This window comes from Morone saxatilis, unplaced genomic scaffold (genome assembly GCF_004916995.1).
Source record: "Morone saxatilis isolate NCDOM2014 unplaced genomic scaffold, NCSU_SB_2.0 Contig6, whole genome shotgun sequence".
In the NCBI taxonomy this organism is placed as follows: Eukaryota; Metazoa; Chordata; class Actinopteri; family Moronidae; genus Morone; species Morone saxatilis.
Window position 1 is genome coordinate 13220272 of NW_023340206.1, and position 17766 is coordinate 13238037.

At 42.9% G+C, this 17766-nt stretch overlaps 2 protein-coding genes across 2 annotated transcripts in view; both read left to right on the forward strand.

The window, feature by feature from the left end:
- Window positions 1-12754, forward strand: part of LOC118339694 (protein Shroom2-like) — a 20833-nt gene extending 8079 nt beyond the window's left edge. Inside the window, exons 3-12 of the mRNA XM_035677393.1 lie at window positions 1037-1138; window positions 1451-1471; window positions 2449-2571; window positions 2753-5087; window positions 5294-5349; window positions 6911-7516; window positions 8471-8968; window positions 10083-10257; window positions 10356-10628; window positions 10718-12754. Of these exons, the coding sequence (XP_035533286.1) occupies window positions 1037-1138; window positions 1451-1471; window positions 2449-2571; window positions 2753-5087; window positions 5294-5349; window positions 6911-7516; window positions 8471-8968; window positions 10083-10257; window positions 10356-10628; window positions 10718-10990 (4462 nt within the window). The 3' untranslated portion in view covers window positions 10991-12754. The remainder of the gene's footprint in view (window positions 1-1036; window positions 1139-1450; window positions 1472-2448; window positions 2572-2752; window positions 5088-5293; window positions 5350-6910; window positions 7517-8470; window positions 8969-10082; window positions 10258-10355; window positions 10629-10717) is intronic.
- Window positions 12755-15679: 2925 nt separating this feature from the next.
- Window positions 15680-17485, forward strand: LOC118339912 (claudin-34-like). The gene has a single exon (XM_035677725.1). It carries the CDS (start codon window positions 15866-15868, stop codon window positions 16613-16615), a length of 750 nt encoding a protein of 249 aa, XP_035533618.1. The 5' UTR covers window positions 15680-15865; the 3' UTR covers window positions 16616-17485.
- The last annotated feature ends 281 nt before the right edge of the window (window positions 17486-17766 follow it).

The window sequence follows — 17766 nt, forward strand, 5'->3', positions numbered from 1 at the left end:
GGGCGTTCTTGGTGAGGGAGCTGATGTTTAGCTCCCCCCAGTCAACTGGGGAGTCACACAGGATGATGGGGGCGGGTGGGGCTGGGTTCTTCCTAAAGTCCACAACTTAAGAATCTAATTCTGTGAAAAATGTTACGTAATTTGCGAGTAATTAAAGGGAAAACTATGACCTCCAATCAATTGCAGTTAGTGAGTGTGGCAGGTCAGGTGAGCATGCAGTTCAAAAGAAGCTAACATTGTGAAATAAATAATGAATACATATGCATTCTTATATACATATTCTTGCTTATAAACTGAAACAACAGGGCCAGTCGCACTCTTCATTGTGAGCTTTGAAACACAAACATCATTACATTTGAGACGTAGATGCTTATCTTTACTCCTTTATGACTTTTTGACACATTTAAACCTGGATCATATTCTACTTTATTATAATAATAATAATATACAAATCAAGAAAAACACTAAGGTTTGGTACCAAATATCTCTACTGTCCCTGAGGGATTATACGCAACAGTAAAGAAATCGGAGCCAGGTGAAGTATTGTTAGAAAGTCAGAAAGAAGGCGTCACACTTTCTTTATTTCACTGCAGAGATGGGGAGACTCTGAGACTCCTGGGAGATGGCTAATATAGATGTCCAACTTGAAGTGGGGGTATGGCCTCCCTGCATTCCTCTGCAGAAAGAATGCAGCGTCTTCATCACAGCTTGCCAGGGTTAAAGTTTCAGACAGGGCGACTGAACTGAGATATTTCACTTGTGTCTGACATTTGAACTTGAAAAACATTCTCCCCCAAACTATCGAATTTTAAAGAAGACTATTAAAAAATATTTGAGTCAGTCTGCCAAATTTAAGCTGCAAAATAAAACTTATGGAGGAGTGGAAGGTTGTTGATGGGAGGCAACCTGCGGATCCGTCTTACATCCATCAAATTTTTCTAAAAGCTAAGCAGCTAACCTTTGTCTGGGTCATATTTCTGCTTTGTTTGATGCCGTCCTCTTCCTTTCTCTCCCCCCATCACTCACTGCCCGTCAGGGCTATAACGGTTGATGTTGTATCACCGCGCACAATGCCGTCAGAAACCGAGGTGCATGTGGCGAGGAGCTTTCTCACCAAGATTTTGCGAAGTTCTATGAGGTACCTTTAGCCAGCCACGTCCTGTTGTGTTTGCTGGTAGTTTTTGGTGGTCATTGAGTTTTACATTGTGCTTTGTGTTCCTTTTATTACCCCGTGTGGTGCTAGTTGTCCAAACCAAATATTATTTTAGTTGTAATTTGTGCATTTGTGTTTGTTATTTTTGTCCTAAAAGTTCCGTTGCCTCATGTGTTATTATTTGGTTTTGTCATGTTTATATGTCATGAAGTTACAATATTATTTATTTTTTTTTAAATTAGGATGTATGATCCATTCACCATGTGTAATTATTTTCTTTGTCAACATGCTCTCCAGGAGAAACCGCTTCAGGCAAGGGTATGTGCAAGTTTGGTGTGAGCAAAGTCGAAAGTACAGTAATGTACAGTTTCTTTCTTGGGTGGTTACCAAGGTTTGGATCATATAAGAACTCAAATATCTAATAGATCCCAATACATTAGGGCTGCCCCTGACTAAAAATGTTCCTAGTCGACAAGATAAAACCAATAGTCAACTAGTCGTCGCACGTTTGTAATATTATTTAATTATTTAAATATACATTTTTGAATAGCTGCCTGTTAAATACTAACAGAAAAAGCAGTAATGATTCTGAATGTCTCAGAACAACCAGCAAGGGGACTAAACATTTTGTTTATTTCAACACGATATAACATCACATAAGCCTCGTTCAAAACGTGGAAAAAATAACTTCCAACTTCACTAAAACAAATACTTGCAGACATTTCCTCCTTTTCACGCCTCTCCTGTCGCTGCTTGAACCCTATGTGTCTTTATCCCCAAAATCAGAGTCCTGGACGGAGCCACTTTAAAACAGCCAGACAGTTTATTTGTTCATTCCAGCCCCTGCATGGTCCCTCTGCTCCTATACTAGTAGTGTGTTAAAAGTGGGTCGACTAAGACACTTCTCAGTGACTGACAGTTAAGTCGACTATACACATGAATGTAAGTCCAGTTCACAGTCCTGATGCAGAACCTTTGATGGCACATAAAGTACTGAACAACAAACCGGATACAAATCCTGTAATGAAATTTAACATATTAAAAAGGGAAGCATTCTCAAACACATCCATACTCAGAGACTTGAAGGAGATTGTCATTCATGTTTGGATCCTTATTGATAAATGATTTTAGGATCTCACCCCTGATCTGCAAATGCTTTGGTTGTTTGGAGATTTCCTGGGCAAACAACCTAATGTTAAACTATTGTACCTGACTGTACAAAATCCGGCATCTTACGTAAAATAATCTTAAACGTCAAATACACCCTTGTGATTGAGTTAAGTGTTTTGTTGCAGGAAGAATGATCCAGGCTCGCGGCCCCATTCCTGGCACTCCTCCAAGCTGACAGAAGAGGAGTCAGAGCCCACCAAGAGAGAGACCACCCCAGCACCGGTCTGGCAGCCAAAACATGAAGCAAGGTGAGCCTTTTTGGTTCTCTTTGAGCTTCTCTGTGCATTAAACAGGGCAGAAAACATATTTATTAATTTGTTAGCCACAAGCCTGATCAGATGGCCAATCACTTCTCAAGTATAAAGTAACAAAGGTAGCATTATGACTTAGCATCACAGCATTAATTTTTTTCCTGATGTTACATACCAGGCCCAAAGAGTCATCCACTCAAGGGGACAGCAAGCATCAGCTAACCAGCCAGTTGAGCTCAGTGAAAAACATGGAGAAACTGGAACGTCCTTCTCATCCCTACCCACCAAGTCGTCTTTCACCAAACAAATACATCAGCAGCACTGAGCCACTTTGTGGACCAGGAGGCAGAAAAGACTCCGGGTTGAGCTGTTTCTCCAGCGGCTCCAGCCCTCCTGTTCATGACTCCAGCACATCTGGAAGGAAGGGTACAAGCACTGAAAACATTTTCTTCAAGGGCCTTCAGAGTGTTCAGAGTGAAGGGCCGCAGCAGGCCGAGCGGCCCAGGTACCTGCAGCCAACGCTGGGGAACGGAGGCTGGGAGGGGTCAAGGGCAGAAGAACAGCCTGCCTCTCGGGTGTCCATTTCAGGGAGACCCAGCATCGGCCCAGTGTGGCAGGTACCAGAGAAAAAGAAGTCCCAGTCTCCTCCTCCCCCACCTCCTCCCTTGCGCAGTGACAGTTTTGCTGCCACAAAGGTGTTCCCTTACTCTGAAGGGCCTATTGGTCCAGCAAAGTGCAAAGGAAGGTCATTTGAAAAACTGACAGAAAATAACGATCTGAATGGCCTCAGATCTCACCAGGAGAAAACCTCAGAGGCCAGACACAGCATCAACCCCATGACCACCAAAGACTTCCTCCATCCCAACATGGCAGCTGACCACAACCACAACCAGCTGCACCCCAACAAACTCTTCTCCCTGTCCAGCAATGATGTCAGACAGTCTCATTACACCCAACTACCTGCCCACCAGAGGCAATATAGTGATGAAAGCCCCCTCTACCTGCAGGCTAGGTCAGCTCCTCCCACAAAGATACAGAGTGTGGGAAGCTACTATCGCAGCCTTCAGGATCTGCCCACAAACGCCTTCAGCCGCAAACAGATCCGGCACTCCACAACGTCTGTGGCAAGTTCTGTCGCAAACCCAAACCTGGATAATGAGGGTAACAACAGATACTATGGCCTGGCAAGCAAGCATTTGGTTCAGAATACTGAGCTTCAGGCCAGGCAGGGCAAAGCAGAGGCACGGAGGGGGGAAACAGAGAAACTCCACTGGGTAAACAGCAATGAACCAAGTTCTTTGAAGACCAACATTAAGGCAAAGTACTTCCTACCTCCGTTCCAGATGCCTCACAGTGAAAATAAGGAACGCAATGGCCAATCCCATCTGGGGAATGGTCTACATCATGACCACCAAACCTCTGAACTTTCTGTTCGAAGCTGCAGCCCAGAGGAAACTGCAAAGAGAGGGGAAGGACACTCTAATGACATGAAAAGACACTTCCTAACACATCAAAGTAATGATCATAAGGTCAGTCTTGCAAGGCACCAAGACCCATGGGTGCCTCAGGAAGATCACAGGATATCCCCCCTGAAAACCCCACTTCTCCACTCCCTGGCCCAGGAGAGTAGGACCCTGGTTGAGAGGCAACCAGCAACTATGACAATGGGTGTCATGTCGACCCAGGAGGCCAGTGACATCATGGCCGCCGGCAGTGGAAAATCAAATCGGCGTAGCGACCGTTATGCTACCTCCCTCCGCAATGAGATCCAGCAGAAGAGAGCCCAGCTGCAAAAGAGCCGCAGTGCTGCAACCCTGACATGCGAGGCAGAAGATGAGGAAGCAGAGGAGTGGAGATCTACAAAGACTTCTACGTCGTCTGGTGGCTCTTTCTCCAACACCTACAAGGACCACCTGAAAGAGGCACAGGCAAGGGTCCTCCAGGCCACCTCCTTTCAAAGACGAGACCTTGAGCCTCTTGGGCCAGAGGCGCCGGTAGTTAAAACCTCCAATGGACGCATTAGAGGTCGTAAGCGCTTCCCCCTGGCCAAGAGGACACACTCCTTCTCAGAGCCTGACAAGATAGATAAAGTGGGAGTGGAGGGAGAACCTCAGACAGGGTCTTTCGGAGAGCGGAGGAAGTTCTTTGAAGCCAAACCGGCATTTTCCAGGCCTGTGCGGAAGTCCAGTCAGGGTAAAAATTTTAATGCAGACCTTGGTGAGACAGACAAACCCAAAGAGAGACCTCCAACTGGAGATCCTGAGGATGCTCACCCATCCGCAGACCCCAACGACCTTAGCCATGGACATAAGCAGGTCTTACTAGAGCAGCAGAGGCTTGGGACCTTCGCTGAATACCAGGCCACGTGGAACAAACAGAAGAAGTCATCAGAGGCCAAGGCACAGGGGAGGTTTCACTCAGCGGAGAACATCTTGGATGCAGATGCTGAGGAGAAGGCTGTGTGCATCCACGAAAGATCCCGATCTTCTCCCTCTGCAGACTTTTATACACAGGTGAGAAGCCCAGAAAATAAATAAATATATATATTTATTTTTGTATCTATCCAAACAGAAGCAGATGACCTACCAAGTCTGTTCGAGTACCTATTTGACAAGATTTTTCCAACATGGGGCTTAGTAATGATTAATGGCATTAACAAGAGTTCATAAATGGATTTGCATTAAGTTAAGTGAAGAGGCCCTTTACCTTTCTTTTGCAGAACATTCCTTCCCCATGGAGAGACCCTCACAGCCAGCAGAGCAGTTACACCACCAGGTAAGAGAGGTTTACAGTGTTTGCACATATTAAACACAAGACACACTACAAGACTTTTAAAGTTGTGAGATCTGTGTACAATTCACAGTACACAACTTCTAGTCTTGTATCGGGAGTCGTGAAGGTGTGGTATTCACACTACAAGACAAATCAGCAACACTACAAGATCTTTCACAACCAGTCACAACCAAATGATAAGAAGCGCATCATGTTTAATTAGGAAAGTAGTTTAAAAACATGTTCAAAGGGCAACCATCTACAGTATTTATAATAATATAAAAAAGGCTAAATGGACAATTGAATAAACAAAAAAGGAGTTCTTTATGCATGTATTACTTTCAATTCCCAGTAAGTGTCTTGCCAAAGGGTTCAGTATAATAAATATCTAATAACCTGAAAGGATGGCACAGTGTTTGCCATCGCTGCACTGTCCAAGGTGTCCATCAGAACGCCTAACTGCTCCCTCTAACCTGTCGATTGCTCTGTAACATCCGCCAAAAAGAAATTCCTGTAAAGTTTCATGCAAATGTGGAATGTATTAGAGTGGTGACATTTCAGGGCACAGTGAGAAAACGTCTCAGTTTCTCATTTCAGGTTTCCTGAACAGAAAGGAAAATATCATTTTCTGTCATACTAGATCTCTTCTCAACCTTATCTCATGTTGTTGGAGCTCATGTTGATGTGAACAGTGTCTCTTGGAGTCCTGTAACAAACTACACCCAGATTTACAAAAGTGTCTGTGCAATTACAAGTGATTTACAGCGGGTGGAGAGTGTATCATTTTATCCTTATCATGATCACATTCGTGGCTAAATACTGAAATGAATCCACATTATTGCCTCCTTGTTCACATGCTGCCTTTCAAGAAATCCAACATTCAACCCCAAGTGTCAACAAACCTTGCTTGAATTCCATCTTTCTAGTGTTACATGCACCTTTTTAGTGGGTGGTGTTTAAATAAGATGAAATTCCAACCACTGAGGGGATTTGTGCAGTTGTGCATTCTCTCATTTATAAATTAAAAGGCCCATAAATAAATAATTACTTGTAATGGCCGTTTCATCTCAGTTTTAAAAGCATGGCTTTTTAGATGATTGAATGACTAGTTCTTCAGTTTATTTTAAACATTTAAGGCCAGCTATATAATTTTATCCTGGAAACAATTCTGAAACTTGCAAATTCCAAACAAATTTGACCAATCACAGAACTTCTAGTGATTTTATTCTCACAACTTCAAGTTTTCGAAGTGTGCAAAAACATTTAGCTTTTTTTTTTTTTTTACAAATTTGACATTTTAACACAATTAAAATTGATAGATTGCCACCTGTGGTAAATGCCACATGGGCCACAAATATAAACAGCCTAAAGAATGGCACCTACACACAGACTTACATCCTAAACAAAGCTATGAAACCTACACCTATAGGGGTAGGATCATTTTATAGAACAATCTTTAACAGAGTTGTTGTTGTTGTTGGTTTTAACAGTTTGACCTCCTTTGTTTGGTAAACCTACACTCTTCCCTCAGGTACTGATGAAGTGTCTTTATTTTGACCTCCAGGAGTAAAACTGAGAGCAGGCTGCGACACCAGCCCGACCACAGCCCACAGCCTGCCCCGTCAGTCCCCAGAAACGAGGCCCCGCTCCCGGGCCTCACCGACCACAGGACCAAACCAGACTCTGCCAATCCCTCCCACACCACACACTCCTCGGGCCCTCGCAGCCTCAGCCCTAACCCTGGCTCCCAGCTTCCACAAACCAAGGGCCTCCTGCCGCCGCCCAGGCCCCATTTAGGCCCAGAAACCACATCCTCCTCCCAGGAATTCCTCGCTGGCGCCCAGGCAAACCCGGCAGTGCTCCAGCCTCTGTCCAGCTGCAGCTCTGACACCCAGCACCACGCACAGAACTCCTCCGCCAGCCCGGCCCCCGCCCCGGCCAGCCCCCCTCATCCCAGCAGGACGTCCGGAGCGGACACGAGCAGAGGAGGTGTAGAAAACGAGGAGAAGGATCAACCGCAGCCACCTTCTTCTTCATCCCTGTTCTCCTCCTGGACAGGCGCTTTGTCTCTTCCCACAGATCGAGTGCGCTCTCCCTCGCCACAGTTTGCACCACTGAGACTGACAGACAGACCACCGGCAGTGTTCGTGCAGGATGATTCACCGCTCAGGTAAGCAGCTTAGCCAAAGGGCTACAGGTCTCCTCGCCGTGAAGCTTGTCCCTTCAGTTCGAGCATAGGAGGCTTTGAATAACAACCTCTGGTAAACAAGTTCACCGTATAAAGATGGAAGCAAAGTCAGACAGCGATAAACAAAACTGAGTGTAGAAAGAAAAGGTGATGATTGTGCTCAAATGTCAGACTTTAAATAACACACAAAATGGCACAAATGACAAAAAGTCAGAGGAACGAACAGAAGAAGAAGCTTATTTTGCTGAAGCTGCTGAAAATGCCAAAATGTGCCCACAGAGAGGAGTCTGATTGCGCTTGTAGTGGATTTCCCCTGCGGCCTGAGACAAATCGAACTGCAGGCTGTAATTTGCAGTCCTACCATACGATCCGTCCTTTAATTAGAAACGGTCGAATGTGTAGCTCTAAAGTTTTCTAAAACACGTGTTTCCACACATCAGTGATGAAATGAGGATTTAAACTTTTGACTGAAGTGATGTTTTGTCCCATTTACAGTACCTCATTTTAAGCGCTCTGCCCACTTTTCTTCAGTCTTTGAGGATTGGTAGGATGAAGAAGACTTAATCTCTAGCATTGCAGTATGATCGGGAGCCAGAAAAGTTAAAATCTTTGCATTATTTTTTGCATTTGCTTTGCTATTTTGCATAAAAATAAACTGCTAGAAAAAATGTAATCAATGAATTGGTGTAAGAATAATCTAAATTATAAACCTTTCCTCTCTTTTTTCACTCTTTAATCGTGGATATTTGATACAAACATTTTGAAATATAGAATACCTTGCTTTTCATATCATATTAGAAGAAACTTTAACAAATGATGTGCGAAATTTACAAAATAGAACATAATAATTAGTATTCAGTGACTGTTTGAGGGGCAGGGGCCACCATGTTGCCCCCATGTCTGAAACAACAGGCCTTGTGTGTGTTTCCTGTACAGGTCAGAAAATGATGTCAAGCTCCCGGCAGTGATGGATGTGAACAGTCCGGCGAGGAAGGTCCCCGTGCGGATCGTCCACGCCGAGAGCAGCACGGAGCGCGAGGGCAGGGCCTACCTGCCTCAGAGTGGAGACACCTGCAGTGTCCTGGAACCGCCGCCCCGCATCCCCTCCCTGAGCGCCACGGAGCGCCCAGCCTCGTCCCTGTTCAGCGCTTACACCCGCCAGGCTGATCAGGACCAGGAGTCGGTCCCTGAGTCAAACTCGACGGGTGCTCGGTGCTCAGAGGAGGACGCCAAGAGAGAGGAGCTGGCCAGGGACATCATGGGTAAAGACAAGTCTCTGGTGGACATCTTGGACCAGAGTGGCAGGATGACCACGATGGACCTAATGGAGGGACTCTTCCCCACAGAGGAGCAGATCCTGGAGGGGACCCTCCAGCGCAGGAGGGCCTCCTCCGGCTCCAGGCTGCCCACCTTATCCCCCAGGAGCATGGACAGGTGGGCAATTTTATCAGCACAGCCAGATCAGCCAGATAAATCTGTAACTGTAGATGATCATAAAATTACTGCTTATTTAAAGAACATTTCCTCTTCTTCCACATAAAAAGTTAAAATACATTTAAAAATGTATAATATCTTTCTTCTTTATTTACTGTTCATTTAATAGATTAAACTGGTAAATTCAATTCCAAAGTTATGTAAAATTTGTTATAAGTTGTTATTGTTATTGTTGTTTAGCATATATGGATATAAATATAAAAGGAAAAAAACAGGTGAAAGGATTAATTAAATGATAATGGTTTGGTATCTGTTTTCCAGTCCAGCCTCAGTCTGCCTGCCCTCTGGTGGACAAATGTCTCATTACAGTTATCTCCTCTGTTCAAAACAAGAATGTCGACCTGCTCTGTAGTTTTTTTTAGCAGATGGATTTTAAAGAGTACTTTTCACTATTTCTGTGTGTGTTCTGGCTATTGAAGGTTACAGTAATATTCCCATATGTCCCTCTTATCTTAATGGTTATGTCATTAACAAACATTGTGTAAATGGTGTCAAATTAAGACACTGACTACGTTTACATGCACAAAATATACAGTTTTTTTGCCCTTATTCCAAAAAGACAGTATTTCTACAAAGTAAATGAATCAGGAAAATGAATATTCCACTAATAGTCCCGTTTACATGCCGCTGTGCGACAAACTGCAGTCATGTTGCTCTCGTGGTACTGCTGGAGCCTTTTGAGCCAGTTTGCCTCTTTGCATCGAAAGAGGATATTCTCAAAGTTTCGACTTGTTTGACCGTGTGAACACATCCTCCCTTTCATTCATTCAAACACCATCCTGAAAAGGTTTGCATATCCAAAAATCTGTTGGTATCTAGTCTTTCATAATGTTTAAAGGTAGGCGTGTTTCTCCTACCGACCAGAAATGTGCTGCTTTTCTTTTGTGCATGCATCTGTTGGTTTGTTGGTTTGTTTACAACACACAGAGCTGACCGTATACAGGGAAATGGCTTTGTTTTTCCTAATAATCGGGTGTGATTTCATAGACTCTGGAAAAGAAAGATGTCTCAGAACCTCTGCTCAGCTGATTACTTCTGTGTGTGTGTGTGTTAGGAGGGAGGAGGAGGACGTGTCCGTATCAGCAGCAGCCTCCCTGGTCCCCAGCTCCTCCTACTACAACACATCAGCTCCCAAGGCGGAGCTCCTCATCAAGATGAAGGACATGCAGGAGCAGCTGGAGGAGCAGGACTCCGAGGACGAGCTGGACGTCGACCTCGCCAGTAAAAAGGTAAAACCTGCTGATCAGTTAATCAGCCTCAATCAGTCAACGTCAGCATACCCTCGAAAGAATATTCCTTCTCTGTTTGTCCTCTTCATGCTCTCCAGCAAGAGCTGATCTCCAGCCTGGCAGGGAAGCTGGAGGTGCTGCGGGAGGCCCGGCACAGCCTGCAGGAGGACGTGGAGGACAACGAGGCTCTGGGCCACGAGGTGGAGGCCACCGTGCAGCGCCTCTGTCAACCCAACCAACTCGACAAGTTCCGGATGTTTGTGGGCGACCTGGACAAGGTGGTGAGCTTGCTGCTGTCGCTGTCGGGGCGGCTCGCCCGGGTGGAGAACGCTCTCAATAGCCTGGAGGAAGAAGCCCCGCCAGAGGAGAAGGTAACAGCCAGTGGGAAGATCTTTAGATCTGTACAGATAATGCATAAATGATTCCTGATCTATAACTGCTAATATCCACCTTTCATCAGAGAACACTGACGGAGAAGCGCAAGCTGCTGATGCGGCAGCACGAGGATGCCAAGGAGCTGAAGGAGAACCTGGACCGTCGGGAGCGGCTGGTTACTGGCATCATGGAGGCCCACCTGGACGCAGAGAGCCTGGATGACTACCGGCACTTTGTGAAGATGAAGTCGGCCCTCATCATCGAGCAGCGGAAACTAGAGGACAAGATCAAGCTGGGCGAGGAGCAGCTAAAGTGCCTGATGGACAGTCTGCCGCTGGAGCAGAGACCGCTGTTCTGACGCTCTGCACTGCAAGACGAATCTGGTTTTGCAGGAGAAATACTGGATCAGGAAGTTGGGGGACAATGTCTACGTTTGAGGGTGCTACGTCTCAGTTCAGGGTCGAGACCATTTCAAGCCTCTATTTCATGCCAGTTGTATTGTTATTGTTTCTCAAAATGAACATTTCCCATCTGGTCCTTTTCACCAAATATTTCTGTGAACTAAGGAGCCTTAGAAACTAAATAAGGAACTGAGATTAGTCAATTAGACGGATAATTTAACAATAATCTTTCGTTTTGTTCCGATACAGCCGAAAACACGGTATTATGGAGTATGTGTGTCGGTGCACCGGTCCGATGCCACTTCACTCAGTGCTCTAGTACTCAGACTTGGCCATTGGTGTCGCCAAATATTCTAGTTGGTCTTAACTGAGATTTCCCTAACACCATTGATGAAGCACGCTTCAGAAAACAAACATGCATCCCAGTTTTTTTTTGTTGGAAAAGCTGACGTAGAATCAGGACCACAACAATAGACCACAACAATATATATACATATATTACACGTGTATTGGATCGGTATTAGCCGATACGCATTTTTCCATCTGTTAGTATCCCAAAGTCAAGGTATTTCATTTACTTAAGTTTCCAACTCAACTTAGTGGGAATTTTAAAGTTATAACACATAAACATCTATGTGTGAAGACATCAAACACAAACGATGCTAATGGTGGCCAGCATTTTGTTTCTAGAAATACTGGTCACGATTAACACGCGTGACTTTAGGTTGAGTGTTTCTGCAGAAATGTCTGAAAAGTGTCGATACTGAAACGCTGATTTTAGATATTAATTGAGCCCTGTATGAATTTGCACTTCAGCGTCCCCTTGAGGCGAAGATGGGAAAGTGAAGCAAACACACGAACATTTGGTTGTCTGTTCATCTTACAGTGTTTCCAGTGTCCCGTTGTTATTTGTGTTTCTGAATTGTTGTATTTAAGCTGCATCATGAGCTCGCTCTCCCTTTGTATTTAATCCTCATTAAGAGTTTTTAAGTAATATTTCCTAGTAATTTATGGTAGCCTTTTTGAGAACTTCTCTGGACAATGGGGGAAATGTTTCCTCAGTAATTTATTTTGACTCATGACGTACTTTTTGTTTTCTAATGAAATGAAATGAAGAGTTTGATTACAAAATGCTATAAATCTGTTTTAGGGTTACAATCCAGTTTTTTAAAAAGTGTTAAGTTATCTTTCCTGCTTTTACAACACACCATCGCTTCCTCTGTGTCCTGTATTATTCCATAAGGGTAGATGTCACTTTTACATCTCATTTTGGAGTGAAACTCTTTAATTAATGCTAGAATAAGAGGTGAATCTGATCATTTCATTCTCATTAAGACAATGCTGACTTGTTCCAGCAGTACAGATGTTGTTCCTACTTGTTTTCTATACGATAAGACACTATTAATATTCCTTGGATTGTTTTGTTTCCTGTAACCTTACAGGTTTTCATTCACACTCCTGATTCATGTACCTTTTCTACGTTCTCACAGTAAAATGACTGAGGCACAGTTCGGGTTTCTGAAGAGGTTAATCTAAAAGTTAGCACTTTAATCTTTGGTTTGGCGCATTCAGGGGAATCTCTACATAATATATTTATTTGAAGACGTGCCTACTGTAGCCTCCCACCACTGTGAACCTCATGGACTGACATGGGCGTGCCCCTGGGTACTGTGTTCAGCCCATGCACACTTTATGTATGCAGTGCACCCTTTCACCAACTTTCAAAGCAATAAAATAATAAAAATTAGAGATCTAGTCTTGTTTATTTTATTATATCAAATAAGTTTTATGTTATGTTACTGAAAATATGTGATACCTCAACTAACTCACCTCATCTGTGAATCGAATAGTGTTCATTCAAGTAAAACCTCCAAGTTGCCTCCTTTTGGAAGAAGTGGAAAAGAGGAAATTATGTCATATGTCCTTTTACGTACACTTTTCCTTGACCTCAGTGGAAAACGCCCTGAGCTCGTGGAATAATGTGAAGGAGAAGTCTTACAGGATTGGCTAATCACCATCGGATGTGTAACAAGGGTGTGGCCTATCTAATGGTGCTTTCCATTAACTTCCGAAGTCTAAAGTCAAGCCTAGTTAGCCATTAGCCATTATTAGCAATATCAGCTGATAATAGCACATTGCCCTGTAATTTAATTTGATTACGTTTATTTTTTAATGAACTTATCTGGTTTTACAGTGTATGATTGTTGATCTTAAAGAAAGAGGTTAAAGAAATAAGAAATACATACACAGCCAGAGCATAATCCCTTTAAGACTTTAGCAATTTTGCAGCATTCATCACTGCATATTGCCACTAATAGACTTAATTATTAATTATATAATTTTGATGATTTAATTTAATGATTGGACAAAAAAAACTAAATGCTGATTTTGCATTGATGTCTTTAAATGTCCACAGTTTAAGATGATCAGAAAATACTAATTAGGTCTTACATGAAACAACATTTAGAGCTTTATGGTCTGTTTAAGAGGACTTTCTGCCCTGGCTGGAATCAATTGATCATATTTGAAGTCAGGTCAGCCAGGGCCTTCGGTGTACACTCTCAGTATCAGACTGGTCCTATGTTGTGACCTTTAAAACAGTCAAAAGTACTTCATGTTTATGTTTGCTTAGGTGGGGCAGGGTTGGCGCGGAAAGAGACAGGTGGGGGAAGATGAAGGAGTTTGATTCAGGAGAATGTGAAATCTTCATTTTATGACTTGGTTTAGTCGGCTGTACAATATTAGAGTCAATTTCATTTCATATTAGAGACTTACAGTACAACACAAACCTTGTTTTTATCATCTCTAAGCTTGTGCATACGTTCTCAGCAAGTCTTTTATATTTAATCCTGTTATATATTTTCTGTTTACAATCTCTGATGACGTATTTTCATTTATTGCTCAATTCAGTGAAACAGTAATCATCACCCCACATGTTCATGCACTCGCCAACATTTTGGACTTTTGCTGCACCTTTTTGAAAAAGCATCATTTTGGGTATAATGTTGTTTTAGGAGATAAAATCAATACCAGTATATTTACGTTACTTAGATTTCAAGTAATACTTTAAAAATAGTATTAATAAAAAAGAGTTGAGTATCCCAACACTGCAGATGATGTTTAATACATGATTGAAAAAGGAAGCTGAATGTAAGGTTTAAAGGATCATCCTATTAGTCTGTATTCATGTATCTTATAAAAAAAGAAATAGGCTCTCAGACGGGAGCAACACCCTACTGTCCATCAGAGCCAGCTATATACTGTCAATCATTTACAATCTTGTGGCGTGATGGGAAACTGTATCTAGGTTATTGGAGATGAGGAAGTGCTGTGTTGCGTCTGTGAATTTAAAAAGAAGCTTTCCTGTTCATGGCTTTCAGAGTTTGAAGACGGCCGACAACAAAGCAGCACTCAGGTAGGAGACAGAATGAGGAGTTTAGTTCCATAATGGATTGATTGCTTGTTTTAAACTGCATATGCTCAGCGTAGGTGTCAGTTTTATCCTCTTTGAATTGTGTGAGTTCATTTGCAGAAGCTTTTCTTTTGCCCTTGAACCAGGTTTCCTCATTGTCATCATTGATTGTTAAATAACACTGATGTGCATAATTCCTTATTCTGTGTTTTATTTCCGCTCATGCTGCGTTCAGTCGATGAATAATAACAGTAAAAATAAAATAAAATAATAATATTTAATTTTGACATAAAACATTTGATTTGTATTTTAATATAAGAAAGTTAGCCTGGTGTCACTAACATTCATTCAGTCTAAAGCAGTGGTCCTCGAGTGGGTTGTAGGGGGTCCCGAGCAAAAGGAGGAATAGAATATTTTAACTTTTATCAAATTTTTTTGGAAGTTGGAACAGCAAGACTTTATTATCTTAAAAAAAACACCTTTAATTTACCTCAACAGATCCATATTTGTTTGGCTGTTTAACAGCTTAGCAACTCTCATACTTTTTATGAAAATCAAACAGCAGAAGGCGAAAAACAAATATGGACATTCTGCACATTTGATCAACATCATTTAAACCAAACATCATAAATCTCACTCATGATCTAATTTTGGGGGGTTCGAGTGATAATTAGCTTTTCAGATTCAGCAAACAGCACAGAATTACTGCGATATTCCAAAATGGTCAACAATGAAGCTTTATAGCTTTATAAACCTTTTTTTTGATACACACCATCTCTCTGTATTCATATGACACCAATAAACATTTATCCTAATTTTATTATTTTAGGACATCTTGCCTCGGCTCTACATTGTCCACTTTTACTAGTCTAAGCTGTATTTTGTTTTTTGCGGTCAGTATTAGCACTGAAATGTGTCGGCATGCTAACATCATTGTGTTACCACATGTTTGTCTGTAAACATGGTGTAGTAATATGTAGACTAACATCAAATACTTGATTTCATGTTCTATTATTGTCTGTTGAGCTAGTCCAGTCTAATGATGGCACATCAACTCACTATTGAGAATATTTGATCTCTTTTTTGTATTAGTTGTTTATAGCAGGGACAGTTGAGGGCCAACAGAAGAGGAATCCAAAGCATTGCTCTTTTGTCTTCTGTGCTGCTACACTGAAGAGCTCATTAACACCTGTGCCTGTGTTTCCGTCCCCTCAGAGGGAGCTGCAGGTGCTTGTTTGCCAGGTAACCCAGGTGAAGAGGAAGAAGAAGAAAAAAACGCAGGGAGAGGGTGAACGAGCTGCAGCCACAGAGATCTCGCTCTCATTCTGGATATGTTAACACACCTTCCACATGGCTGTGATCTCCTGATGATGCCCGCTGCAGGTGGGATCTGGACTTCCTAGGTAACTTCTCCACTGCTATGACCTACCTGGCTCACACCGCCCACGCCCAGCTCGTCGCCCTCTGGCTGGGCTGTGTGGGCTGGACGCTCACTGCCGTGGCCCTTGGGCTCATCCAGTGGAGGGTTTGGCAGGTGTCCGACAGGGAGGTCATCAGCTCGGGGGTGGCCTGGGTGGGCGTGTGGCGGGCCTGCTTCAACAGCCACACCCTGGTGACCCCTGGCTTTAGGGTCATGCACTGCAAGTACATCAGCCTGACCGAGGCCTTCACGCCGCCAGAGATCATGGCAGGTCAGATTCTCATGCTACTGTCTCTGCTCGTGGGGCTGTGTGGGAACGCTGTCGGCGTTTATGCCTTGAGGAACGCCTACTTTGGGTTGGAGAAGTCCCCGCCGATCCGTTTGGTGTTCTCCACCACCGGTGCGCTGTGCCTGTTGGCCGCTGGGATGTCACTCATACCTCTCCTGTGGAACCTGAGCTCAGTGGTGACCAATCAGACCATAAAGTTCCCCCCGGAGTTTAAAATGCCCCCAGCTCCTGATTCTCAACGCGTGGGGGTCGGCATTGGGGTCGGGCTGGTGGGGACGGTCCTGATGATCTTCTCTGGGATTACTTTCTGTACGTACAGGTTACCAGTGAGGTCACAGCCGTCTCTGAGAGAAGAGCTGCACCTGGACTCACCTGTGCAATCTGCGACTTACAACCGGGGGGCTTTCACAAGCTCTGGGGGCAAAGACAACCCAGCGTTTGAGGCTCAGGAACACTTATAAATATCATCATATCTTTTTTCCCCTTGTGCAGTTTATATCCTTTCTCTAGATATACTCTATACCCAACCTGGGGGTCGGGACCTCCACTAGGGGGCTTCACAGGGGGGTAGCGAGGCCTTCTTGATTTTAAGGGGTGCTAGAGAACAAATCCTTAAATTGTTAAGTAAATTGTCTAATAGAACACAACACTGAATTTGTTTTCAGTTACTGAGTTTATTATTTGGGTTTGTTGTATGTGTTAAATATCCATAAAATATGTCACTTATTCAGTTTACTAAATGTTAGAAAACAGGACCTTTAAGGAAAAAGGTTGGGGACCACTGCTCTGTGGTACTGTGTCATATATTAACATGGATCTCCAGCTCACTGTTTTTATTTAAAGGTCCCCTAAAAACATGTATTAAGACACACATACCAATAATCAGCTTGGAACAATAATGTCTGTCTGGTATGTTATTTCTGCAAAAAAGTATAATTTTTCTATGGTAAAATGCTTCTACCTCATTAAAGATTCCAAGGGTTGTTGCGGCCTGAAATTACAAAAACATTGCGATTCATGTTGGTTTTTGCAAGAAGATGAAAGACACTGGAAGATATAAAGGGCTGTATAGAAACCAGAGGCTCTGCAACCTCTGTAAGGACGTAATGTAATCGTGTCGCATTTTGTTTGAATGTAAGCATAATGAACTACTGCTTTCATAATGCTAAAGTATATTTTAGAAACCTATGTTTAGATTGATTTTTGATTGTAATCAGATAAGCCTGAAATTATCTGTAAACTAGCTCCTTATGAAGAATGTCCTTCCTTTGTTTAAGTAACATTTGTTGTACTTCAGCTGTGTGCTATCATTTCATACCATCATGGTCATGAGTTGCAAATAAATGAATAAATGATTGAAAATTGCAAAAACAGTTCTGAATCTATTATTCTATTTTTTGTAAAAACAAAACAACAACAAATAGGTGACTTTGGTGGCTTAACGTTTTTAGCGGGAAACAATGATTGGTCAAATTTGCTGAAAAGTTGCAAGGTTGCGCAGAAACCATGTGGATTGGTTGAATTTGCGTTAATCGTTGCGATTGCCACTTCCTGGAGAGACAGTTTAAAGGGGCATTTCAATCATTTTAGCTCTTTCTAAGGTAACGAAAAC